Genomic DNA, 27,800 nt, shown 5'->3' with positions numbered 1-27,800 from the left:
TGAGACTGATGAAAACCTTAATTGCCAAAATTTTAGCGAGTGTATCCTTTAACTGGAACTGTTGAGGAAGTAATTTTTCCAGACAATTGAAACTTGTTTAGCACTTAACACAATGCTTGAGAAATAATAGAAGACAGCTAAATGCTGATTGGTACCTTTTAAGAACTCCTTTTAAAGTTCATTATTTTAAATGGCAATTGTTCAAAATGCAGATTTCTTGAAAAGAGCACAACTTTTTAAAGGAGAGTTGGATAGAATCATAAGGATATACTATATTGAAATAAGAAACTTAAGGCCTAGGAAGAGAGAGACTTGGCTCATGATTTAATAGATAATGAAATGCAGAGCCAAAGGCAAATCCAGGTCCTCTGACTCCATGTAGAAATCTTTCCAATGAGCTCATGACTGGGGCTCTTCTTTTGATGAGATCAGCTCATGAGAGATCCCTTTAGAACTGGCTGAGGGCAATACAGTGATCTAAGACAATTGCAATAGACTTATAATGGAAAATACCATCCACGTAGAAAGGAAGAACAATGGAGAACTAAATGCAAATTAAAGCACTATTTATGATTTTTCCCTTTACAACAATTTTTCTTTCACAACACAATTAGTATGGAAATATGTTTAAAATGATTGTACATGTATAATCTAAATCAGGATTATTTGCTCTCTTGGAGAGTGGGGAGGGGAGAAGAAATCTAGGAACTCAAAATCTTACAAAAATGAATGCTGAAAACTGTCTTTATATGTAATTGGAAAAAGAAAGAACTATTAAGTAAATAAAAAAAGGAACTAGCTGGAAGACAAAAGATCAGGGAAATACTGGGGTATTCTCAACATGATGACAAACACTTTTTAAAAAACACTTCTATTTCTGGGACTCTTGAGATTCAGAACAATAAGGACTATGGTTAAATTAACTTACTTAATTTTAATTCAAAATTACATTACAGTTCAGACAAAGACTAGCATGAAATTAGTGTTTAGCAATAATTCTAAAATATCACAGTTATACAAAAGAAATAAACAGGCCAGCAGAGGTCCAAAAAAAGCAGCTTGTTTTATTGCACCTGGGTGAAATATGCCATTTTTGGTAGCATAATACTTATTGCACCACATAAGGAAAGGAGGGCAACCTGCAGGTCACCATTGTTCTAATATCCTAACTCATATGGGTCCTTTTAAAGAAAGTTTACATCTCTAAACATTGAAGAAAAGCTCTTTTCTAAGGCTTTGAAAAAAGCCTTCTTTCTTACAGTCATGCTTTAATTCCTGATTTATATAGAAATTCACTTTGACAAGTCTACTTTTCACATGATGCAATATCTGCTAAAACCAGAACCATCCAGTGACCTGATCCTGAAATGGGCCAGGAAGAAAGGAAAGCTCGATCTTATTTACAGCTGATTTTACAACACAGTACCATGACTGCCGTTTCTCCTTTCGTATTAAATACTCTTGATTTTGGTCATCTACTTTTGGGGATAAGGAAAAGTAACAGTGAGGATAATAACAACAACAACAACAACAACAACAAAATCAGTAAGAAAGTAATCCTTTGACTGCTATGTAAAAAAGGTCTTTCGTCACATTAAATGTGGTAGGCAAACTGGAAATAACAGGAGCCATATAAAAAAGATCGTAAACTCATAGAAAAGATAACTTGTTGCCTAGAGAAATTAGAAACTGATTTCATTTGAATTTTGAGTGTCATACAGAAAAACTGTAAACCAAAGAAACTAGTTACCCCATGGGGTAGCCTCTTTGTTGAGTAGAAATGTGATATTAAAGTTTAGCCTGAGACAGTTTGGCCTTCAAGTTTTCTCCAAGTTTGTCCATGAATTCAAATGTGTTCAGGTAGTCAGATCGCTGCACACTAAAGGAAGAAGGAAAAAAACAAAACAAAGCCCAAAACATTTGGTGAGTCTAAGTCATAATGTAGTAACATCCTACAACTGAAGGAGCAGGGAAAAAAACAAAACCACCGAAAAATATCTCCAATTTATTTTTCATGTATGTTGTTTGTACATCCTTGTTTTCATGTTGCTTCCCATATTAGACTCTTGCCTTTGTTTGTATCCCAGAACTTAGCATAGTGCCTGATATATAGCAGGTACTTAATAAATGCTGACTGAGTTTGTGACAGAACCCAAATGATGCAGACCAAATGCCTAGTCACTAAACTGTTCGTAGTTTTATCAAGTCAGGTACCTAGCAGCACCTTGAGATTGATTTATTTCCACCTTAATGCTGGACTTCTTTGCTCTTTTGGGTCAAAGCATTGCCTAGCTACAGTTCAGCAAGATAATGGTCACTGCCTTAGATAATTTTGGCTATCATACTTTAAAGCCCACTCACTACTACTACCCCTTTCATTCATATGCCAGGAAGCTCTTAAATGTCCCTGAAATCATTGCAGGGCTGACATTTCTATCACAAGAGTAAAGACTGGCTCCAACACTGCAATATACCTGTGTCTATCCTCACAAGCCAAATGGGTATTTCTTGCAATAAGTTGTTTTGTACCTCAATAAAGGAATGATAAGGTGATTTAAAAAATTCAATATTGCTACTGTAATGTAAGATATTTTTTTAATTAAAGATTCAGTGGTTGGCTATTCCCATATTGTTGGTGGCATTCATACAATTTCAGATTAGGTCTGTTATAGAATAGGGTTCTGGTTATATTTCTGTTAATTTCTTGAGGAATCCTTTGGGGATGAGGGGTGGAGATGTTTTGTATCAGGGGAGGAATAGCAAATCTTTACTAGAGTGCTATGTACTATATACTACTGTATGCATACTCAACTACTATATAATAGGCATTAAGACCTTAATGAGAAGGCAATGTCCTGTACCTATGTCACTTAGAAAAATCTACTAGTTTCCTCATCTACTAAATTATGATTTAGAGATTTTGCTAAGATCCTTCTCAATGAAATTAAATAGAATTTGGCCACCAGATGATTTTCAAATAAATAAAATATATGAAATATATGATTGGTATTTTTCTTTTCTGGTCCTTTGACTTCATGAACTTCCAAACCATACTACTATTATCATCTCATCTTGGAATTTCCCTCAGGGCCTATGGTTGCCTCCTCCCAGAACTTCCTACCGCCCCTAAAGCTTTCTCACCATGGAATAGCCCCTTTCTAAGGCCTGCCTCCACACTGGTGAGTTCATCCTGGACTTTCCATTCGTGAAGGGACCCTATTAGATAATCTGTCTATTCCTCTTTCAGACCTATTCATGAATTTATGAACTTAAATCATGTCCCCATCAGATATCTTCCTTCCCCCATTCCTTGGCCCCTGCCCCCACATTTTTCAGTTGTGTTTTGTGTGTGTGTGTGTGTGTGTGTGTGTGTGTGTATTTTTTTAGTATTAACATCTTGTTACTCCAGGGCATCTGAGTTTACTGAGGTGGGTGTGCCCTCCAACAATACCAGTTGCACTCCATTCCATGCTTGCCCATCCCATGCAATTCTTATCTATGAATTTTCATAATTCTTCCAAAAGGAGTCCACTCAATGTGCTGGGTTCTTCCTTCCCCTGTCCAGCACCTTACAGTTTAGAGAACACTTTTATATTCATTTTCTCATTAGATATATATAACCATATCATATTGGATATATACAATCATAAAGTAAATAGGGCAGGAATTATTCCCACTACTATCTCCAATCTGATGATTAAGAAACTAAGACTTATCTACAGTCACAAAGGTGTGGGTGAGTCAGGATTTGGAACCATTCTACCTTTTTATCTTATAACAATAGAATTCCAATAAAACATTAGTGTTCTGGATCAAGTTTTGTTTCAGGCAAGGCAGCACTTTCAACAGAAAAGAGAAGAAAAGCTTATACTTACTTGGGTAAACCTTTAATACAGGCAGCTAAGTCCTTGGTCATGAAACCAGATTCGATGGTCTCAATACAAACTTCTTCCAAAATTGTTGCAAATTTACTGAGCTCTGCATTGTTATCTAGTTTAGCTCGGTGAGCCAATCCTCTGGTCCAGGCAAAAATGGAGGCTGTTGAAAAAAAGAATAAGGCTTGATAATAGAAAGACCTAGATATGGCATAGGTCATGGAAGTCTGAAATACTTGTCTAAGAAAGTTTGGATACCAACCTTTAAAAAGACTCATACCAGAGATAAAAGCACATACAGAATTAAACTTAAAATTTTCAAATACATTATTATAAATGACATTTCTTTTTAAGGGAGGTTTAAGATTCAACTAAAATATGGTATCAATAGGTTTGTTTTCCTCACTAGGGTAGTAAATACTGGACATTTAGGATATATAAGGAGCTGGCAAGTTTGTCTCTCTCTCTCTCTCTCTCACACACACACACACACACACACACACACACTGTCTATATCTGTCCCTTCTCTTCAGGCTACAATCTCTTTTCAGAGAGCTATCCTTGAAACTTGAATGGCATTTAGAGAGTTAACTTCATATTATCTTATGCTGAATAGGAGAAGCATGATCATTAATTATCCTTTGTGTACATATATGTGTATATATACATGCACTTATTCATTCATTTATATGCAGTACCATAGAAATTCTGTGCCACAGAGACATGCATAAATGAGTCAGCGTCAAGAGAACAGCTAAAAGTGTTCTTGTGATCTGGGCAAACTCCAAAGGTTAGCATAAAGTAACACTTAAATGAGGGACATGCTGACAACTTGGTTCAAAGAATCTAACAAGAACAGGGAACCATTTTAAGATCAGCATTCTCTCTGGTCAAAAATAGAGCAGAAGGCATCTTACCAATTGGATTAGTGGATGTCTCTTGACCTTTCTGATGCATGCGGTAGTGACGTGTTACCGTACCATGGGCAGCCTCTGATTCCACTGTCTTGCCATCTGGGCAGATCAGTACACTAGTCATCATTCCCAGAGATCCATAGCCTGTAAGTAATAAAGCACAGGGTGTCAAGTTCATCTGAAAATAGTATCATTGAGCTCTTGGTAGAAGAGGGATGGGAAGGTGAGGAGAATTGGGATAAGGATATAAAAAGACCAAAGCAAATAATTTCCCTTTCCATGAACAATGACTATTCTGCTAATGATATTCCCAGACATGCCATGGCTTATAGGATCAAAATTGGGTTGAGCCACTTAGGTACAGAAAAAGTTAGTTGACTCAAGAATTGTACTTGTTTTGCGAACTGACACAGCCTTTCTGGAGAGCAATTTGGAACTATGCCTAAAGAGCTATAAAACTGTACATAACCTTTGATCCAGCAATACTAATATTAAGTCTATATCCCAAGGAGATTTTTTTAAAAGGGGGTAGGAAACATATTTGTACAAAATTAGAAATTAAGGAGATGCCCATCAGTATGGGAATAGCTAAACAAGTTTATCATGGTGTAAGATATAAGATACTTGTCTAACCATAGTTTTTTTTTTTTTTCAAATTGCTTTCTAGTTTTCTTTGTGGTTTTTGTCAATAAGGAGTTTTCTCTAAAACACAGATATATTGTTGGTGAAGTTGTGAACTGATCCAATCATTCTGGAAAGCAATTTAGAACTATGCTCAAAGTTGTATCCAACTGTGCATACCCTTTGATCCAGCAGTGTATCTACTGAATCTATATCCTAAACAGGTCATAAAAAAGAAAAAAGGACCCACCTGTAAAAAAAAAAAATTAGCAGCCCTTTTTGTAGTGAAAAGGAACTGGAAATTGAATGGATGTCAATCAGTTGGGGAATAGCTGAAAAAATTATGGTGTATGAATGTAATGGAATATTAGTGTTCTATAAGAAATGACAAGCAGGTTGATTTCAGAAAAGCTTGGAAAGACTTACATGAATTGATGCTAAGCAAAGTGAGTAGAAATCAAGAGAACATTGTATGCAGCAAAAAGATTATGTGATGATTGACAAACTTGGCTCTTTTCAACACTGAGGTAATTCAAGGCAATTCCAAAAGATTTGTGATGGAAAGAGCTATCTGCATTCAGAAAGAGAATTATGGAGATTGAAGGTAGATCAAAGCATATTTTCAGCTTTTTGTTGTTGTGTTTGTTTTATTTCTTGTATTTTTTTTTCCTTTTGATCTGATTTTTCTTGGGCAGCATGATGAATATGGAAATATATTTAAAAGAATTACACATGTTTAGCCTATATTGGATTCCTTGCTATCTAAGGAAGGGGAAAGAGGAGGAAAAATTTGGAAAAGTTTTTGCAAGGGTGAATGTTGAAAACTATTTTTGCATGTATTTTGAAAATAAAAAAACTATTTTAAAAAAAGAATGTTCTTTTCTCATTTAAATCTATCATTATTTGGTTATGGTACTAACTCAGTAGTAAAGTAGCTAACCAAAACAATATAGCTACCTGTTAAAACCAATCACTGACCTGAAATAATGCTGTTTGAAGGCTTAGCCTATCACATTGAGGATGAAGAAATGGCTTCCTCCTTTCAGTCCATGATTGTTTTGAGAACCCATTAATACAAAATCTCTTCACAAGCCTTATTTACTTATTTCCGTATAAGTCATTTATCCTATGCACTTCTGAGATTTGCCCATGCTATTCAGAGGTTCTTTACCTTGTGCAATGGAGTCAGACTGCACATCTCCATCATAATTCTTACAGGCCCAGACAAAGCCTCCCTCCGATTTCAGAGCTTGGGCTACCATGTCATCAATGAGTCTGTGTTCATACCATATCTTCTTGGCTTCAAACTGGGATTTGTATTGCCTAAGAAATGAGAAGAACAATAATAAATGGAAGATGGAGTTACAAAAGATCATATGAGGGAAAACTGGAGGAAATCCATGAAATTAACAAAAAAATGTCTTGAGCATTATTGTCCAATATTTCAGTTATAAAACTGAGAATGACATTTCTGAGTTGGACCATACTGAGAACAGTTCTATTCCTTTATTCTATCTATCAGGGTATTATATTTTGGCAACAGGTCAATACTAAAAGGGAGAAAATAGTCAAAATATCACTTTATAGGTAATTCCCTTCTAAAACCTGTTCTCAGTGACAAAAGGAAAGATTTCAAGTCACTATAAAATGTTAACACAGTTTCTCTAAGTACTATGCGCAAAAACCAATGACTTTTACAGTTAAGGAAGGCCTGTAATTCTAGCTCACTGTGCAATAAACACTCTCCTCAATAAAGTAGGAATAATAAAATCCATTCTGCCAATATCATGGGTTAGTTGAAAGGATCAAATGATATATCCACTCATTCATTTGACAATCATTTATTAAGGCCTGCTATATGTTAGGTATTCTGGAGGTGGCGATAACAATGAAATGGTTCTTGCTCTTGAGGAAAAGTTTACCTTCTATTAAGAAAAAGAACATGCACTCATGTAAAACAAATATAACACAAAAAAAGTAACTTTAGGGTGTATTAGCACTCCAAAATTACCCTGGGGTAGGGAGGATTTAGAAAGTCCTTATAGAATAGGTGGCAGTTGGGGATTCTAAGAGGCAAGTGGGGGGGGGGGGTAGGCGGGGGAGGGAGGAGTACAACACAGCATGGAAAACAACCTGTGGAAAGGCATATAGATGGAATGGTATATACCAGGAACAGTGAAAAGGTCAGACTGACTGATTGGAGAGGGTAGAAAGGAGAATAATACACAGTAAGCTTTTGAAAGGTACAGGCTGGAGCCATATTATGATGAGCTTTAAAAAATGCCAAACAAGGGGATATGCATTTTGTCTCTGAGGCAACAGGGAGTCATTGCACAACTGGAGCAGTGAGGTGACATGGTCAGAAATATATTTTAGAAATATCACTTTGGAGTTGTGTAGAAGATAGACTACAGAAGAGAAAGGCTGTTGCAGTGGTCCCATTAGATTGATTGTAAGGTACCTGAGAGAGGCTCTTGTCTTTTGCCTCTTTTTGTATCCCCAGTACTTAGCACAATGCTTGGCACATAGTCGCAAGTATAAAAACATTTATTAATTCTTGATTGAATGCTCCAGGAGATGAGTTGATACAGGTTTGAATTAGGGTGATGTTTGTATGAGTGGGGAAAAACAAAGGAAACCTAGGGCAGCTAGATGGCGCAGTGGATAGAGCACCAGCCCTGAAGTCAAAGACGACAGGAGTTCAAATCTGACCTCAGACACTTCTTAGCTGTGTGACTCTGGGCAAATCACTTAACTCCAATTGCTTCAGCAAAACAAACAAACAAACAAATAAATAAAGACTTATGGAAGATGTTGAGGTTGAATCAACAAGGATGCTAAAGGTATGAAATGGGTGAAGGCAAGAATGGTGATGTTCTAGACAGAACTTAGCAAAGCAGGTAAAGAGGATGAGTTCTGTTTTGGATCATGTTCCATTTAAAATGCTCATGATATATTCATAGATGAAATAAGGACAACTATCACCTGCTAAATTAATATAAGGCTATTGATGTTACTAACACCATTGCAACCAAAGGCAATTTGAAAATCATTAAATCCTCCAGTTTCAGCAGGAATGGAATCAGGCTATTGCAGGCAAGTGGGCCATTTCCAAAATATGAAATACAATCTATTGCTAATGATGTGTTTCATTCAAAAAGCACTAATAAGAAACTAGGTTCTGATAAGAAGATCATTGTACTCTGCAACATTAAGATTATATAATGATCAATTCTGATGGATGTGGCTCTCTTCAACAATGAAATCATTCAGACCAGTTCCAATTATCTTATGATGAAGAGAGACATCTATACCCAGAGAGAAGACTGTGGGAACTGAGTATGCTTCACAACATAGCATTTTCACTCTTTTTGTTATTTGCTTGTATTTTATTTTCTTTCTCATTTTTTCCTGTTTGATTTGATTTTTCTTGTGCAGCAAGATAATTGTATAAATATGTATGCATATATTGGATTTAACATAAATTTCTACCATGTTTAGCACATATTGGATTACTTGCCATCTAGGGGAGAAAATGGGGAAGAGAGGGAGAAATTGAAACACAAGGTTTTACAAGGGTTAATGTTGAAAAATTATCCCTGAATATATTTTGAAAATAAAAAGCTTTAATTAAATTTTAAAAAAGAAAAAAAAGGAAAAAGAAAGAAAAAAGAAACAAGGTTCTGAAAAAGATATTGAATGTTTGTAGAGGATCACAGTCAGTGGGTAAACTCTGAGTAAGGTATAAGATCCTTAAGCCCAGAGCAAATCTGCTAACAATGTCTGGTTCCGCTCCCCATCTCCCCTAAGGGCTCTCGGCATTCCTGAGAAGTCAGGGGATGGTGACAACCTGGGTTGAGACTGAAGCAGAGTGACACGAGGTGGCAAACTATGTACAACAGCAAGTTGCTGAAGAGTTTGATTTTGTGAGGCAGAGATTGCCAGACTCACTCTCTCCTCAAGTCATCCAAGTCCAGTGGCAAGACATATAGGTCAGCATAAACCAAAAGCAACTCTAATTCACTCAAATCTTAGTTTTGAAATCTTAGACTTTACTTTGGTTCTTCCTTCTCCCTAAGTTCTCATACCCAATAGGTTACTAAGCCCATTGATTTTTACCTCTGAAAAATTTCTTCTTCCTAACCTTTCTTGTCTCTTCCTATGTTAGGCATGTTCATTCAGGTGCTCATTATTACCTGCTGGACTACTTCTATAGCTTCCTATTGGGCTTCACCATTCTAATTCATCTTGTAAACTGCTAAATAATTTTTTTAAATGAATGGATCCGTTTAAAAATTTCAATGGTTCCTTACCACTTGAAGCAATCCTCTTTATCTGACGTTTTAAGAACCTCCATAATAATCTAGTACCATTCCATATTCCAGTCTTCCTTTCTATTGTTTCATTTTACTTACTCCAAGCTTTATCCAAAGTGGTCTACTTTATGCCCCCTCTCCCTCAAATACACTTATATATCCTTTTTACCTATTACCAGAATATCCTTCAACCCTGATTTGGTCTATTGAAATCCTACCCAATCTTTTAAAACTATATTGAAAAATTATTTTAAATATTTAATTATATATATATATATAGATATATATAAAAATATTACTCATATAATTGCTAATTATATTTAAAATTATATTTATTTTAAACTTAAATACAAATATTAAAAGAAAAAAACATTGCCATGAGCACAGCAAAACATAAGAGAGGATTCAAAATATAAAGCAAAAAACTCCGTTTCAAGAAAGCCTACTAACTTTATTACTCAATCTTTAAGGCTCAACTTAAAAAACCAACTAGAGTGCTAGACTCATAGTCAGCAAGAACTTAATTATAATCCTTCTGGGATACTAGTTGAGTGACACTAGGTAAGTCACTTAACCTCTCAGCCTCAGTTTCTTCATCTGTAATAATTCTGACCACTTCTGAAATCTGACCACTTCACAGGATATTTTGATTATCAAATGAGTTAATATATGTAAAATGCTTTACAAATCTTAAAGCACTATATAAATGTTAGTTGTTTTCATTATTATTACCACATAAAACTGAAACTCCATCTTCTTTTTAAACTTCAGATAGCTCTGTTTTTTAATTCTCTAATGAATTTATCTGTTTGTTTCTTATCTCCCTACTAGACAGAGCTGAAAAATGGCAGGGATTGTGTTTTAACAAAATTTGGTAACATCTTGACAGCAAACAAGTTGTTACTTCATAAACATTTGATAAATGTTGTTACTATTGAATCTTGACAGTAGAAGATGTTACTATCTTTTCCCCAAGGCAACAAAGTATAAAGATATATCTGCAAAAATCATTGGCTTATAAAAACAAAAAGAAAGGATTGCTTTTATTACTTGTCATATATTTCCTGAAAGATGTCTTTAAAACGCCCATCGTATTTCTTCAGGATAGTGTTTTTGGTACTCATGTACAGAGGCCAGCCTTTAGATAGAGCCATCTGGAAGGAACTGTGTGCAAAGTCCTTGATTGAATGGTCAAGATTGTACATTCCCATGGCAACACCACCACAATCTGTGAAGAGAAAGAAAATGGGAGACAGAGGTGAACAAGAGCATTTATAATGGGATCTGGCTGTAAACAGACTCCTTCACGCTTAAGTACTCTCTAGTTCTGGTCATTTGGCCACTCAATTTCTCCAGCCAGGCTTATAAAATGAAGCTTTTTGGATATATACCACAAGCTTATTAAAGTATCCAGCAGGAAGAAAGCTAATTTTTGCAACAAAAATCATTCTCACTTTAGCTTTCAAAGAGCACCCTTCTTAACAAGTTAGAAGACTTGGGCTACCATTTCCTAGTGACATTGGGATAGACAAAATTATCACGCAGAAATGCAAATATATTCCATGTCAAAGGATAACTTTAATTTTTAGCTTGTCATTATGCTAATGACCAACTTGCTTTCCTCTAGGGCTTGGGAACTTGTTAATAGAAATTATAGTTAGTGGAAAAAACTAGGCTGTGTTTCATGAAAGAGACAAAGAGTATTTTAAATCATTTTATTTCATTAAACTTTTAAATTCGGGTTCAAATTCATTAATTTTTTAAGCACAGAAGAGGAAGTACCAAATTTAGATATGCATGACCCCTGATATTTCATAGAGCTTACATTCCAGTTAAAAGAGCATAGAACATTTAATTATAATAGGCAATATGATATGACAAAAGAATGATAAAATAAAATCTAGAAATGTAAGATGAATTGGAGAGTTTTAAATGCCAGATAAAATAATGTGAAATTTAGACAGTGGGGAACCACTGAATATTTTTGAAAAAAAGTGACACAAAGATTATTCTTAAATAGCTTAAAAGACAGGCCAGCTATTTGGCACAGTGGATAGAGTACTAACACTGGAGTCAGAAAAACCCAAGTTCAAATATAGCCTCAGACACTTAACACTTAGATATGTAAACCTGAGCAAGTCAAAAAAAGAAAAAGAAAAAATAAAAAGAAAGGTAATCACTTAAAAAAAAAAAAAACTGATTAAAGCAGGGAAGGCACTGAGACAGTAAGATTTATTGAAAGTCTAATGTAATAGTCCAACCTGGTGGTAATAAGGTTCAGATATAATAGTTCAGAACTATAAAAACAGCAATAGGAATAGTGATGTTGCCTACTTATTACCTCTTGGATAAGAAAAAAAGGGAAGAGTCAAAAATAATAAGAGCTAGGATTTACATAGTACTTTTAGGTTTGCAAATATTATCTCATTTTATCCCTCAAATATACTTTAAAACAGCACTTTACAAATATTATTTCAATATATCCTCACAATAATGCTGTGAGGTAATAAGTTAGTCTTCAAACATTTATTAGGCACCTACTAAATGCCAAGTGAGGCAGCTATATGGCTCAATGGATAGACAGGTCTAACAAGAGCTAGAGTGAGGAAGATCTTCAATCAAAACCGATCTCAGACACTTACTGTGTCTGTGTGACCCTGACAATCATTTCATCTCTGTTTGTCTTAATCCATCAGGGATGGAAAGGGCAAACCACTCCAGTATCTTTGCCAAGAAAACCTCATGGACAATACTGGTGTGCTATGGTCCATGGGATGTCACACACACAGAGTTAGATAGAAATGAATGACTGAATGAATGAACAACGATGTGCCAAGGACTGTACTAAGGATTGGGGATATAAAGAAATTTAAAAGACATGCTCACAGAAGAGTCTAATAACAATGTACAAACAAGGAATATACAGGGAAAGTTGGATTATCTCCATTGTATTAATGAGGAAACTGAGGCAAAAGTTTAAAGGCTTGCCATACAGTTAGTAAACATTCAGAGGCTTCTTAGTCTTCCCCCCCCCCCATGTGTTTAGTTCTAGGCATTTAGTAAGTGCTTAATTAATGCTTGTTGGCTGAGCATCTGCCCCAACAGGGGTAGGTTATTTGGCAATAACCAAAACCAAGCACATTCATCAGCCGATTCTACCTCTATTATTTATCCTCCCTTGTTCAGAACCTTGTGTTTAATAAATAAGAGTTTTGGATAAAGCCTGCTCTCCACCTTTTGTCAAAGAGGTGATGGACTCAGGGTGCAGGATAAGATATATATTTTTTGGACGAGAACAACACAGAAATTGCTTTTTTCTTGACTATGCATAATTATAATAAGGGTTTTGCGTTTCTTTTCTCTTTTTTTCAATGGGGGCATTAAGGAAAGAAAATATGTACTTGTTAATTGAAAAGATTGATCAGTATGCATTTATTAAAGACTTAATATGTGCCAATCTAGATGCCATTAATACAAAGATAAAAACAAAAATCTCTCTTTTTTTCAAGAAGCTTATATTTTATTATGCAACATGACATATATATATTTAAGTACTGGAAAATAATATACAAACACAAAGTTTTTACTTTATATATGTAAAGTAAAAACTTTGTGTTTGTGTGTATATATATATATATATGATGCATAGGAAGTCAAAGAAGTTACAAAATAACCTTTTGCTGTTGGAAGGGGAAAGTTTCTGACTACTACAGAATTCAAAGTTTGACCTATAATCTATATTACAAACATTAACTTGTTTATGTAACTGATCCTACAAGGTTTATGAGTTGTATCACATAATAATTCTTACATAAATAATGATACAATTAAAACTAACCTTAATTTTTTTTCTTAAAAAGCATTAATTTCTCATTGAGGTGTTATACCTACCTTCAAAATCATGGACCACGTATGTCATAGGTTCACCCCCATCACTTGGTGTATAGGTTATTTCCACTTTTCCAGGTCCAGGAACTACAAAATCAGTTGCTCTATACTATTTAAGAGAGATTGCAAAGTCTGAGAGAATTTAATTCAACAAGCCCTAAATGAAAATACTATAATTTGATTTCTTGAGAAATTACATTAGAATTACAATAGAATATTGGATGTTCATGTTTCTTAAATGTCATCATTTTATATAGAATAAACTGAGGCCCAGAAAAGTGACATGGTCAAAGGTAGTTGGTGGCACCATTACATTGCCACAAACATTTCCTGACCACTTATTATATACAAAGCACTATCTAGTCCTGTGAAGAGTATGAGAGAAGCATCAGATGTGGTCTCTGCCCTGAAGAAACCATTAAGAGATAACATATAACTAACAAAACAGGCAGTGTATAAGTACAAATGAATGCTATCAAAAAGAGACACTCACAGGCATTCAGAGAAAGAAGAATAATCTACACTATAAAAGATGAAACAATATAGAAATGTCCTGGCAATACCGGAAGGCAAATAGGATTAACTTTTTATTTTTTATTTTTACACGGAGAAACAAGATTCAGAAAGCTTAAGAGATTTATTTAGTCATGTAATCAGTGGTAGAACTGACTTGAATTTGGACATTCTGACTCTTAAGTAATAATAATGATAGCTAGCTTTGTACAATTGTAAGTTCTAAGTGATTCTTAATTTAATCTGATTAGCCCGGGGTGGGGAAGGGGCAGCAGTATGGACAGACTCATCTTATTATGTTCAAATTCAGCCTTGGAAACTTATTAGCTGTGTGATCCTCGGCAAGTAATTTAACCCTATTTGCCTCAATTTTCTCATCTGTAAAATGAGCTGGAGAGGGAAATGGTAAACCCCTTCCACATCTTTGCCAAAGAAAACCCTAAATGGCCTCATGAAGAGTAAGACTAAACAAGAAAGTAAAATGACCTCCCACATAATTAGGATGGAAGAATGTCTTTCATAATTTAAAAAAAAAAAGATAGCTTCATTTGTTTTGATCTGTTTTTCCTGTGTAAAAAATATTCTGTATGGATCCATCCGTATCTCTTGTCTGATGTCTCTTGTGAGCTACAGCCTATAGCTGACTGGCGTGGGTTAAAGAGGCAAGCTGTGGTAATGGAACAGAGGGATGCTTGAACTGAAGTAAAGAAGCAGGTCCCTTTGGCACAATTCTCCATCTAGCCAAAGGCTAACTAAGAAATATTTTATTGGCTGATCTTTAAACCTAAGTCAACAACTTGCCTTATATCAAAGTCTAAAACTAGAGTTTTGTCACAAGACTTGGATTTTGCTTAGTATGCACTTTGTGTTTAATTTGGCAATGGATCCATTTTTGCAGAAAAGGCAACAATGAAAATGTTTCTAAGCAGGAAGAAACAACTTAAAGTGCTTTTAAAAATGATGCATTGGGTAATTTTGTAGCCCAGAGGTGGAGCATTTAAAGTACTACCTTGATAAAAGAAGAAAGGTAAAGAAAATATATTTGTGGAAAATCAAGTTGAAAAGTTAAAATTAGGTAAGTGTATATTTACATCTAGCTCTGAGACTCCAATTTTCCCTTCTATTCCTGTTAGGAAACAGAACATCCTTAAAATAAGGATGACCTGAGTTCAAATTCAGCCTCAGATTCTAAGGTGAGGCACAATCCCTACTGCCTCTCCTGCAAAAAAGAAAGAGACAAAGAGTGGGAGGGGGCATATATGCCATGATTGGATTTTTTTTTTTTCTGTGCTTCTAAAAATAGAGACTTGACAAAAATGAGATTATACCAAAGCCACTTACTTGATCCCCATAAGCATGACGGCCTATAATGATTGGTTTAACCCAGCCATTCACAAGCCTGGGGATGTTTTTGCAGATGATTGCTTCCCTGAAAACGGTCCCACCCAGGATATTTCGGATAGTCCCGTTTGGTGACTTCCACATTTTCTTCAATTTAAACTCCTCAACTCTCTTCTCGTCAGGGGTGATGGTAGCACATTTGATACCCACGTTATATTTCTTAATAGCTTCTGCAGCTTCAACAGTGACCTTGTCATCTGTTGCATCACGATTCTCCATTCCTAAGTCATAGCTTGGGAGAGAAGTGGGGGCAGGGAGAAAATATAGGACAGAAATTTCATATAAACCATTGAATTATTGATGGCAATTTAATTCAATAATCATTTATTAAAGCACATTCATAGTACTCACACTAGATATTACACTAGGAGCTGGACAAAACAAACAAACAAACAAATAATAGCAGCCCTTAAGGACCTTATGTGTTAGGAGGCAGTCTTACTTAAAATAAAAGAGAGGTGTATTTTTACTCTTTAGACGAATTAAGCATGAGACCTATTAGGTTGTAATGTCAGGATAATTTAAAAGTAATAAACTGAGAAAGCATTGGAATATGAGTAAGCTTTGTGTAATGGGAAACAACAGAATTTTAAAATTATTTATTTGGTTTTACAAAGTTGTATAAAAATGAATAATGAAAACTATTTTTACATGTATTTAGAAAATAAAATACTGTTAAAAATTTTAAAAAAGAATTAAATATGCTATTTCTGAAAGAATACTTGTAAGATGGTATTTTACTAAAATTTCTTTAGAGAACAGAAAAATTAATGGATAGGATGTTTTCAAGCTACTATGGTTATTACTATGTAATGTGATATATTTTACACATAAAGTGTATTAGTATTTGTTTTTATAACTAAATCTTAAGGCATCTAATCCTTTTAAGTTTTATTTTTTTTTCACTTCTAATATTATAGTAACATCAACACAAAACTACCTTTAATACATTTGGATTAGTTCTCCATTAGAGGTTAAAAAAATTAAACTTAAAAGGATTAGAAGCCTCAAGATTTGTGTTAATACTACCATAATATTAGAGATGTTAAATGTACTAAAAATGTATTACGTTATTAAAAGTAATAAAGCTAAAATCTTAATAAAAATGTTTTTTTTTTTGCTTTCTCTCTAAAACAGAACCATAATTATAATTACTAAATACCTTTAATAGTATTTTAGCTAAAAAAAAAAAAAATTAGTGGGGAAAAGGTAAGCCAAGTTGGCATTTTATCTTTCAAGTAGTGAAAACTTTCCATGAGGCAGTTATTGCACAAACATAGAAATCTGTCAGTCAACTGAAGTCCATGACCCTTTCCCGAATTCTTGAGTAATTTCCTTTTGTTCTGGGAACTATGAAGCTTTACTACTGCCAAGGCTTCTGCATATATTTGGAGTGGCACAGTCTATAATATGCCCACCCACTAAATCTGGGGCTCATTCATCATTTAAAAGTGGTTTTCTGCTCAAAGTTCTAAAAGTTGGCTAGACCAGGCAATACTTAAGGACAAAGCTTGTCAGCTACAGGGGAGCTGTCTAAAGTGAAGGAAATCAATAATGAAAACAGACAGCCATTCACTTTTCTCTTTAAGGAAATAGTTTGGAATTATTTCTTTGGCCTGTAGCATACCATTCCAGCTTTCGTACATTCCTGTTCTTGGAGGCCTCCACTGGCCACCCATGCACACAGAAACACTTTTGAGCCACTTTTCAAAAGAAAATATTTTCAAAACCTTTCAAGGTCCCTCCCAGTTCTAAATCTATGATTTAATTAATGTTGGGCAAGAGGGACAGACAACACATCCTCTTTATCTTCTGGAGCTGGAAGTAGCATATTTACAATTTTATCTTATGAATCAATGAAATATATTCATTTTCATTTAGTTATGAATTAAAATAGTTTAAATTTCTGTGTTGGAGGTTTTCATTTCCTTAGGATATGGCTATGACCTGAGGCCCCAGTGTGAAGTAAGACAGCAGAATTTAGTTTATTCTCTTATATGGAATTTAAGTAAGAAATCCAGAAGTCAGGGACAGCTAGAGGGTGCAGTAGATAGAGAACTAGCCCTGAAGTCAGAAAGATCTGAGTTCAAATCTGTCCTCAGATAATTAACACTTCCTAACTATGTGACCCAGGGCAAGTCACTTAACCCCAACTGCCTCAGCAAAAAAAAGAGAGAGAGAAGAAATCAGAAGTCGGTTGAAGAAAATGTACAAAATAAACAACAAAATAAGATATTTAATAGCAAAAATCTTTAAATCGGTAAAAATTAACAGTCCATACACATTGACAGATCTTTTCTAGCCCTTCTCATTATAATTATTTCCTCAGACTATTCTCCAAGTCACTACTCAGGTAGACAAGTTAGCATAAACTTTTTTATTGAGGACTTAAAAGGAGGTATTCCTTTGGTCATGTAGTGAGAATGATTGTCTTGAGAGACACAGCCCAAGTGGTGCTTTCGTAGCCCTGGATTAGAAAAATAGAATAACTCTTTTCCATGTTGGCTGGATCTTTTTTTGGAGGATTTATGGAGCCAGGTAAAGCACAACTGTAATCCCTGATATACAGAAAACTGATTATTGGTGGATTGATTGATCTCAGGAGTTGTGAGATGAAATAGAGGTAAAGCTCAGCTGGTTTCTACACTAAATCTAGTATCAATATGGTGAGTCCCTAAAAAAACAGGAGGCAACCAGGATACCTAAGGAAGGGCAATCTGATTAGGAAGATCAAAGGTCCTCTGTGAACCAGGGAGGGATTGGGCTCCTAAGTGACTGCTTGATACATTTTCAGCCCATATAATATGGGATTGTTGTTCAGTCAGATCTGACTTTTCCTTACATCCATGGACATGCCATTAATTTGCAAAGATACTAGAGTGGTTTATGATTCTCTCCTCCAATGGTCTAAGACAAACAGAGATTAAGTTACTTGCCCAGGGTCAAAGAACTATTAAATATATCTGAGGGCAGATTTGAGTTCAGATTTTCAGACTTCAGGCCCAATATGCTCTATCCATTGAACCATCTAGCTGCCTAAGGTGGGCAAACAGCCTCAAATGATAAGTAAAAAAAAAAAAGAAAAAATAAATTATTTGAAAAAAAAGTCAATAGAGTAAAAATATTTCTATGTAGCAAATATATTAAAGCATTCCCTCAAAAATTTCACATGAGAGTTTACTCATGTCTTCTAAAGTTATTAGAAGGTTGAGCAAAGCCAGAACTTTGTACAGAATAACAGCAAGATTGTGTGATCAACTATCATAGACTTGTCTCTTTTTAGCAACATGCTGATCCAAGACAATTTCAAAAGACTTGGGGTGGAAAATGCTATCCACATGCAGAGAAATAACTATGGAAACTGAATGTAGATCAAAGTTTTCTATCTTCATTTTTTTGTTTGCTTATTCTTTCTTGTAATTCTCCCCTTTTTGTTCTGATTTTTCTTTCACTATATTATTAATATGGGAATATATTTAAAATGATTGTAAATGTATAACCCATATCAGACTGCTTATTGACTTGGGAGGGGTAAGTAAGGGAGGAAGGGAGAAAAAATTTGGAACACAAAATCTTACAAAAATGAATGTTGAAAACTATCTTTACATGTAATTGGGAAAAAATAAAACACTATTAAGTGAAAAAAATAATAAGACATGACAAAAGCAAAAGAGCAGATAAATAAAGGTATTAGAAGGTTTTTTTTTTTTAACAGCTTGATGCACTTTATGATTAGTTTGGATATGTAAGCATTTGCTTATTTTTATGTTTATAAACATAAAACTATCTAATTTGCAAAAGCATAGATATTTTAACAGTACTTATCTGCAGAATAAATCACACACACACACACACACACACACACATACGCATATCCCAAATAGATCTCCTAAGAGCTTTTTGGATTAGTAACTAGACTAAAATAAAATTTACAATTAATAATCATTTTACTGAAATAACATTGTTCAATTCTGATAGTATTTACTACGCTTTCAGGAGGTATATTGCCCAACAAATATTTATAAAATGTCTGCCTCATACTGTGTTGGGGAGATACAAAGTTTAGATAAACCTTGATATTTGCCTTCATGGTGCTTATTGTTTAGTAGGAAGATTAAATAACCAAGTCAAAGATAAATCAAGTGCCACGTGAAGTCCAAAGACGTCATTATGTTGGGGAGAAGAGGAGTGGCAAAATTGACAGAGCAGATTTTTTAAAGAAATGTAGAAGGAGATAATGTGAGTGTAAAGCAGAATAGGGCATTCCATAGAGGGGTGGGAAAGTATAAGATTTAATCTTATTTCTTCATGAGTTGTCTGAAGTGGGGATATTTGATATTATGACCCTGTTCAGGGTCACTTTTAATTACAAGATGGTGTAATAGGCAGAAACAGCAAGAAAGGTCGAAAAAGAGTATTAACAATACACAGTGACCAAGATGCTACCAGTGGTGACAAAATATTTTACAAAAATACATTTGACTTCACTGTTTCATTTGCATATTATTCTCCTCTAAGAGAGTACAAGAAGAAAACGTTCCAAAACATGTTATTGTTCCTTAAAAAAAGATAAATCAATCTAGCTACAACTTATGTGTGAAGATATCTCAAATCAACAGTCTTAGAGCTAATTTTCTTCATTTTAGTGACCTATCATCCCCATTTTCTAATACAAACAGGAACTCTAAAGAGTTTCCTATTATTATGTCAAGGTGACCTTTCCAATGAAGTTTGGTATTTGTCTACTCCCCCAGAAAATAACCCCCACAAAAACTTTCCAACAGAATTCTAGATAGCAATACTAGAACAGAAACTAGAAATGGAAACATTTAGTTGTGCATCCCATTGGAAAAGATAGTCAATTACCTGTGTAAATCCAAATTCACATACGGGAAAATGAGTTTGTCCTTAATCAGTTCCCAAATGACTCTAGTCATCTCATCTCCTTGCATTTCCACCACAGAACCGCCATTGATTTTTTTGGACATGTTGCTTTCAATTTATCTTTCAAAAAAAGAAAAAAAAAACAAGCAATTTTCAAGGATAAATTTCATTGCAAAATGTAAAAATGACAAACACATATTTTTTAAATTATAGAGACCAACTCAAAATGAAATATTATAGGAAACATAGCATTAAGTTGGCACAGTATGTACAGTGAATTGAGTACTAGATGTGAAGTAAAATCTGGATTCAAATCTTGCCTTCAACAAATATTAGATTACATATATATATATAAATATATGCCTATGTGATTTATATATGTATGTATAACACATATATACATATTGCCTCTTAGTCTCACGTGTACAAAGTTCTTCAAGCAGATGAAATCACAGGTTCAAATCAGAAAAACAAAATCATCAGGCTGAAGCAGTAGATGGCTATCTCTTAAAACATTTGGGCCTGAAAAAAGTCTTTAAACCCAGGTCTTCATGGTTCATGGGATCACAGATTTAGAGATTTAGAGGACTTTAGGTTATCTATTTCATCATTTCCCATATGAAGAAGCTAACTATAGTCCAAAGACAAATTCTGACTTGCCTACTCACAAGGAATAGGTGGCAAACCCAGGAAGTGGACCTAAGTCTCTGATTCCAAAACTAGTACTGGATTCACTGTTACCTTTTAAAAAAAGAAATTTAACCCAACTCCTAAATATTAAAGGACATATTTCTTTGCTCATCTATACATCTATATTCAGATGACAAGGAAGAGATCTTAATAATTCTGAAAAGGTTTGTGATCAGGATAAAAAGAATAAACTAAACAAAAAAGAAATGGTCACATTACCAGTATAAATTACAGAGGTAGTAGAGAGGGAGGGAGAAAAGAAGGGGGTAGTGTTAAACTCCAAAGCTGGAGTTTTTTCCCCCTATGAATTGGTTCTAATGAGCAATTATTAACATGGAATCTTCTTCTAAAAATTACTTCTAATATTAAAATAAGTACTAGCAGTATTTTTAAAAAATAATTTAATTTTATTTTGTATTCCACTTTTACATCTGTTCTGACTTAAAAAAATTTTTTTTAAATTAACACAAAGGACCCAATACCTATTGCACAATAGTAATGACTAGGCAAATTTTTTTTAAACACAGTAAACAGTAAGCTAGAGTTTCTAGCTATTTGAAGTACTTTAAGTTCATTGTTTCCTTCCCAAGAAAAATAGTAAAGTCTCTCTATTTTCTTTCTCCAATCCACTAATACCAGATTAAGATAGTCTAATTTTCTTTTACTTAGCTCAGAGAGTACAGAAAGCCAGCCTCAGTCAGGAAGAACTGAGTTTAAATTCTGTCTCTAAAACATATTGATAGAAACTTCCGGCAACTAGATTCTCCACATTCAGTCAAGGCAAATCTCAAGTAAGGTGCCTCACCCACTTGCAGTGATAGAGAAGAGCTTCCTATTTGGAAATCACTTTTGGTAAATATCCCAGCTCCTATCCTACATTTTACATGGCTTTTTTCTCAAACTTTTTTTCTGCCTTTACTATTTTAACTATGAAGAAAATATATAGCTCTGATGCAAATCATCATATAATATGTACATTACTAGGATTATCATGCTCACATTCATTGACATTTCAAGTGCTTCTCAAGTGATTATTTTTTTCTGTGCCAACCACAGCATTATTCATTTAACATTTAAATAAATGTCCCCAGTTTCTCCTTATACACCTAACGTGCAAATGACCACTAGTAATATTTAATTTAATCATCCCCAAACTACTTGCTATCTTCTGACTAGTTTACTTCTTTCTAGTCAGAGGAATAAGAAACTTCAGAGCAGCCCCTGCAGAACCTTTCTTTCTCATTTCCTATCTTCTCCTAAACCCTGGGTAACAAAGATCTCCCTTCCAAGCCCCACAAACCCTAAAGCAGATAACTTTCAATCTTCTGGCACACTCCTGCAGTTTAAGGGGGAAAAAAAATCAACCTGGAATTACTAAGTAGTTCCCGGAGAAGACTTGCTATGCATTATTATCCCCCTCCTTATGCTCTTTTCAGAGGGAAATATTGGGTGTAAAGCTTTCAGTTTATGCAATTGTCAGCCTGCCAGGATGAAAATGGTCCCTTTTCTGAAGCAATTTCAGACAAAATAGAGCTAAGAACAAGAGCTGTGATTTCAGTGTCAAAAGTAATTCCTGGTGGAGGAAATTCATTCCTTCTACCAATACACAGTCAGCCAATGTCTTCTCAACAGCTTAGTCTTACAGCTCAGAGAAAGGAAGGTTAAGGGGCTCAGGGCCAAATAGCCAGGAAGAGTCCCAAGAGGACTGGGAGGATATGTTTTGCTATTTACATCACACTGCCTTTCTTAAGCAAACCACCAGAAAAGAAATGCACTCTCCCCCGCACCCCGCCAAAATCCCATCAAAACGGTAGTTGCAGTGCACAATTACTTCCATGTCACCACTGCCCTGCCCTTCGGCAGTTCATTCCACAGGACAGACAAATTACAGTATTAAACAAAGAATTCAGCGCCAGAGGATTAACCATGGAGCCTTTATTTATTTATTTATTTTTGGTTATTTATTTTAGCACCTTAAGGAGGTTCTCTAGTAAAAGGTCCATTCATATCATTTGCGATAACAGACAATAATAGCATCACCAGTTTGGAGGTGCACCAACGAGATACGAGGATTAATAACTGGAGACAACAGATTTCAAACCTCCGTCGGTCTCTAAGCTATACTCTCCCGTTCTCAGTTTCCTCATTTGTAAGATAGGGAAAGCGCTGATCCTCAGAGTTGAGAGGATCAAATGGGATAAAGCCCCTTGCAAACCTTGGAGGTTATAGTCAACATCCCAACCTTCCTTCTCACATTCTCCACCGCCCTATCCCGGCCAACAAAAGAGCAAAAGCAAACAAAAAGAAGAATCACTTACTCCTGGGAGAACAAAATTAGCACAATCTTCCCCTCCCCCAAATAAAACAGTAAAGAAGAGATCACAGACCAGTTCAAAAGACCCTCGTCAAATTCAAGTTACGTTTCTTAGAGTGGGGACTTCTAGCTTTGGTTGGCTTAGGGTCAAGTTTCATCTGGAGGGGGCAAAGGGCACCTTAGAGTTCCCGAAGCATTTTTCAGTTAAAGGTTAAGGGAACACGATAGTCTCTTTGTGCATACGGGTGTCCACGGGCGTGTCCCCGTGCACATCCGTAAGTAGGGAACGTTCGCGCTCCTCAATAAGTAGGGGGGTGTGAGTCAGTGTGGTCTAGTGAACCCAAGTGTCATCTGTCTCCATCTGGCTGTCCCTTGCTTATCTTTGTATCCCCCAGCCATTAACACCAGGCTTCCGCTCGCGCCACATACACTTGACACAGTGCCTTGTACATAGTAGGGGCTTAACAAATATTTATTGCGTGCCTGACAGCTGCAAAGAGGACGTAGGCAAGCTCTGGATCACTTCCTCATTCCTGGGCGCGCGCCCCACTCTTTTTCTGGGAGCACAGCCTCCCCACCCGCTCGGATGCACTAAAGCCATAAAACAGGAGAAGCTCTAAGGGGGAGGGGCGGGACTCAGAGTATTGGCTTCTCGGCTCCTCCCAGTCATCCAGCTCCCCACTCCCGGCCCGCAAGGAGCCGGTGCCCAGCCCATCGTTCAGTTACCTGCAGCCAGGCAAGTCGGCAGGCGAAGCGAGGGCCAGAAGGTGGAAGCTCCCAAAGGGTCCAGTTCACGTTCACGCTCCGCTCCGGGGATGCAGGTTCCAAAGTCTAGTCAACGCCAGCAGGAACGCCGAGGTGGAAACTGCGGGTAGCTCTCTGGGCCCCTCCTCCTCCTTCTCCCTGGCTTTGTCCCCTCCTTCCCTTCGAACCCACCCAGCTCAGCCCACCTCCCGAGTCTCCGCCCCTCCGCCCAATCCGGCTTCCCAGTCCGGGGGTGTGGCGCGGCCAGTGCCTGACCTACAGTCTGGAAGAGCGGGAGGCGGGAACCTGGGAGGAGAAAAGAGAGGAAGATCTACCCACTGGCCTGCGGGGGCTGGTCCTGTGCAATCGGACCACAAGAGCTTTCACCGAGAAACCAATGAACGCTGACTACTAAATCAGCTGGAAGTCAGTCCGGCCTCTAGCTCCCAGGATTTCGGGGTACTAGAGACCTTAGAGAGCCTTATTTCAGTAAAGGGGAGCAAAATACAGTAAACCCTAGGCAAGTCAGGTCTAACCAACTAATATTAATGAGCGCATAAGATGTGTCAGGCTAAACGCTGAGGATAGATACACCAAGAGGCAAAAATGCAAGTCCTTTCCCTTATGGAGCCCACAATTCGAAGTTTCTTTACTTACCTCTCCTACATAAATAAAGCCTTTTCTGATCTTACATCTCTAGTTCCCCTTCTGCCATATCTATATTCATTTCTATAAGCTTATAAGTGTATAACAAAATATAAGGCCCCTGGGGGAGGAGGAGGGGACAGGACTCTCTGATGAAGGGTGATTTCATGGAGTTTCAACAGCTGGATTGTAACCAGGTTTGTATTGGAGCCAATTCCTATGGAGGAGTGAGAGGTATTGCTAAATTTTCAGTGCGAGTATTTACATCTCTGAAATCAGCAAATGCTAATTGACTTGATTTATTATTTTGCTGATTATCCAGACTTAAAAAAGCATACGAAAAATATTAATGCAGAAAATGTCTTTTTCTTTCTTTCTTTCTTTCTTTCTTTCTTTCTTTCTTTCTTTCTTTCTTTCTTTCTTTCTTTCTTTCTTTCTTTCTTTCTTTTTTTCTTTCTTTCTTTCTTTCTTTCTTTCTTTTTTTCTTTCTTTCTTTCTTTCTTAGAGAAAGAATACATTCCTGATTCTAATTTATAATATTAGAAAATTTCCAGGAAGATTGAGAAGTTAAATGACTTTTCAGGATCCTGCAGCCTCACTATACTGCCTTTCAATAGTTAGGGTAGGGTATATACTAAATGTAGTCTGTCTGTCTCTGTTTCTGTCTCTGTCTGTCTCTGTCTGTCTGTCTGTCTGTCTCTCTTTCACACCCACACATACCTCCCCCCCAACACCCCTCCCACAAACACACATCACTTCAGTGGATCCCATTATTTAGCTCTCTTTCCTGGTGCTGATTGAAAACCAGTTTTCTCTTCCTGTTCTTTATGATTCTTGCCTGTGGCCTTTCATGATCTTTCACTAGGTCTACTGGATGGAGGCCTTCTTTTTTGTCTTTTAATATTTTCCAGCTGTCAGTGCCACACTACTGGACAACTGGTTGTCTGGTCTTATTTCTGACTCTTGGTAAATGATAACTTTTTCTCTCTTCCTAAATGTATACTTTAAAAACTCAGCTACCCTTTGTCTTTGAAGATAATGCCCTCAAAGGAAATTGTTCTCTGTTTTTAAGTGTGTCTGAAATAGAAGTATAAAGAAAGTTTTAGGAGATTGGGATGGGAAAAAGATAAAAGGGAAAATGTGGAGTTGAACAAATTGCAGGAGAAACTGCAGTTTTAAAAAAACATAAAAATATGGCATTCTCTAAATGGGACTGCAAAAAATATAATTATTTTTCAGTACTGCCTGGAATTGTTACAAAAATTGATCCTGTACGAGGGTACAGAAATATTGTTTAAAATGCTATACTTTGTCAGCCCATAATGATGTAATAAAAATAGTCATTGGTTCTGAGAACTACAAACAAAAGAGAATGTCCTAAAAAGAGATTTAACAATGAAATTTAAATGAGTGTATAAAAGAACAAATCATTTAAACAATAATTATGTGAAAGAAAACAATTTTATTAAACAAAATGCCAAAATTTCTGGTATGCAGCTAAAGCATTCCTCGAAAAATATTACCAAAAAATTCATTTTTAAAAATTAGAAAGCCAACAAATGAACAAAACTAAAATAAGCATAAAATGGGAGAATAATAATTAGAAAAGAAAGAGATAGATTGGAAACACCCTCCCCATAGAAATGACAACTAAAACTAAAAACTAAGTCTCTGAAAAGACTAATAAAATCGATAAATCCTTATGTAATCTGATTAAAAAGGGTAGAAAAATCACATCAATAAAACAGCAAGAGAGCAAGATGAAATTACAATAAAACCAAAAGAAATAAAAAGAATAAACTAAAAGCAGAAATTAAAGGCATAAAGTTATAGCTAAAGGCATAAAGAGGAGATATTTCAATTTACTAATGATAAGATGGTATGCTTGGAATCAGCAAAAATACTAATCGAGCAAGTAGCTTCAGCAAAGTTGCAGCTACAAAATAAATCATGATAAGAAAGAAAATGGTCAAATGGGAAAAAAATATCTATATATCAATTTTTTCTGATAAAGAGTTTAAGATACCTGAGATATAAACAATTAATAAATGTAAAAATAATAATCATCCCCCAATAGAAGTGGTCAAAGGATATGAACAAATAATTTTCAAAAGAAAAATTGCAAAGTATTCACAACTACATGAAAGAATGCTCCAAATCACTAGTAATAACTATAAATATAAATCAAAACAACCTTGAGATTTCACTTACTACAAATTACTACAAATTGCAAAAATGGCAATAGTAAATGTTGATAGGGTTGTGAAGTGATATATTTGTTAATATATTGTTGATGGAGCTGTGAAATGGTATAACTATTTTGGAAAATTATTTGGAATTATTGTAAAGTAACAAATGCCCTTTGAACCAGAGATTTTTTTTTTTTGTTGTTGTTTACTGTTTTTTTGTTTACTAGTTTATATACAAAGAAAGTCCCCATGTGCACCAAAATATTTTTAGCAGACTTTTTTGTGATATTAATGAATTAGAAACAAAGTAACTGGCTGTCAACTGGGGAATGGTTAAATAAATTGTATATTGATGTAATGAAATATTGCTATCCTTTAAGGAATGATATAATGAATATGAGAAACATGGAAAGATCTATATGAACTGATAACATAGTGAAGCAGAGTCAAGAATACAATATACATACACAGTAATTATAACAATGTAAATGGAAAGAATAACTATACATCAAAAAATCAACAATGAATGAAACAAAATTATAAAGATTAAGAAAAGATCTGAGTTCAAATCTAGTTTCAGACAGTTAACACTTAGTAGCTATATGATCCTGGGCAAGTCACTTACCTCCAATTGCCTTTCAAAGGGAAAAAAAAATGAAAAGGAAACACTAATATCTTATGTAGGAATCCAAGGAGAAAAGAAATGTACATGGCATCAATGATCAGCTGCCTCCTAGGGGCCTTATCTGGAATAGCTACTTAAGGTGCAATTTCTTGATTAAATATAAATTAGTTTTTAGAAAGAA

The 27,800-nt window shown here is 35.4% G+C and overlaps 1 protein-coding gene across 1 annotated transcript; it reads right to left on the bottom strand.

Annotated features, from left to right (window-relative positions):
* Positions 1 to 1,044: 1,044 nt before the first annotated feature.
* IDH1 (isocitrate dehydrogenase (NADP(+)) 1) lies at positions 1,045 to 24,403 on the bottom strand. The gene is made up of 9 exons (XM_051983668.1): positions 24,143 to 24,403; positions 20,395 to 20,532; positions 15,469 to 15,760; positions 13,618 to 13,723; positions 10,777 to 10,954; positions 6,582 to 6,733; positions 4,793 to 4,933; positions 3,876 to 4,038; positions 1,045 to 1,879 (listed from the first exon to the last, which is right to left on the bottom strand). Exons 2-9 carry the CDS (start codon positions 20,514 to 20,516, stop codon positions 1,789 to 1,791), a joined length of 1,245 nt encoding a protein of 414 aa, XP_051839628.1. The 5' UTR covers positions 20,517 to 20,532; positions 24,143 to 24,403; the 3' UTR covers positions 1,045 to 1,788.
* Between the last annotated feature and the right edge of the window lie 3,397 nt (positions 24,404 to 27,800).

This window comes from Antechinus flavipes, chromosome 3 (genome assembly GCF_016432865.1).
Source record: "Antechinus flavipes isolate AdamAnt ecotype Samford, QLD, Australia chromosome 3, AdamAnt_v2, whole genome shotgun sequence".
Lineage (NCBI taxonomy): Eukaryota > Metazoa > Chordata > Mammalia > Dasyuromorphia > Dasyuridae > Antechinus > Antechinus flavipes.
The sequence above is the reverse complement of the archived record's forward strand: the minus strand, read 5'-3'. Positions and strand labels throughout refer to the sequence as shown.

What these genes read in the sequence shown, in the direction of transcription:
- IDH1 (XM_051983668.1), bottom strand. Translation starts at nt 20,516, where the DNA reads ATGTCCAAAAAAATCAATGGCGGTTCTGTGGTGGAAATGCAAGGAGAT. An exon ending in GTGAATTTGGATTTACACAG is followed by an intron (nt 15,761 to 20,394) that starts GTAATTGACTAT and finishes TTCTCTCCCAAG; the next exon opens with CTATGACTTAGGAATGGAGA. An exon ending in TGTATTAAAGGTTTACCCAA is followed by an intron (nt 1,880 to 3,875) that starts GTAAGTATAAGC and finishes TTCTTCCTTTAG; the next exon opens with TGTGCAGCGATCTGACTACC.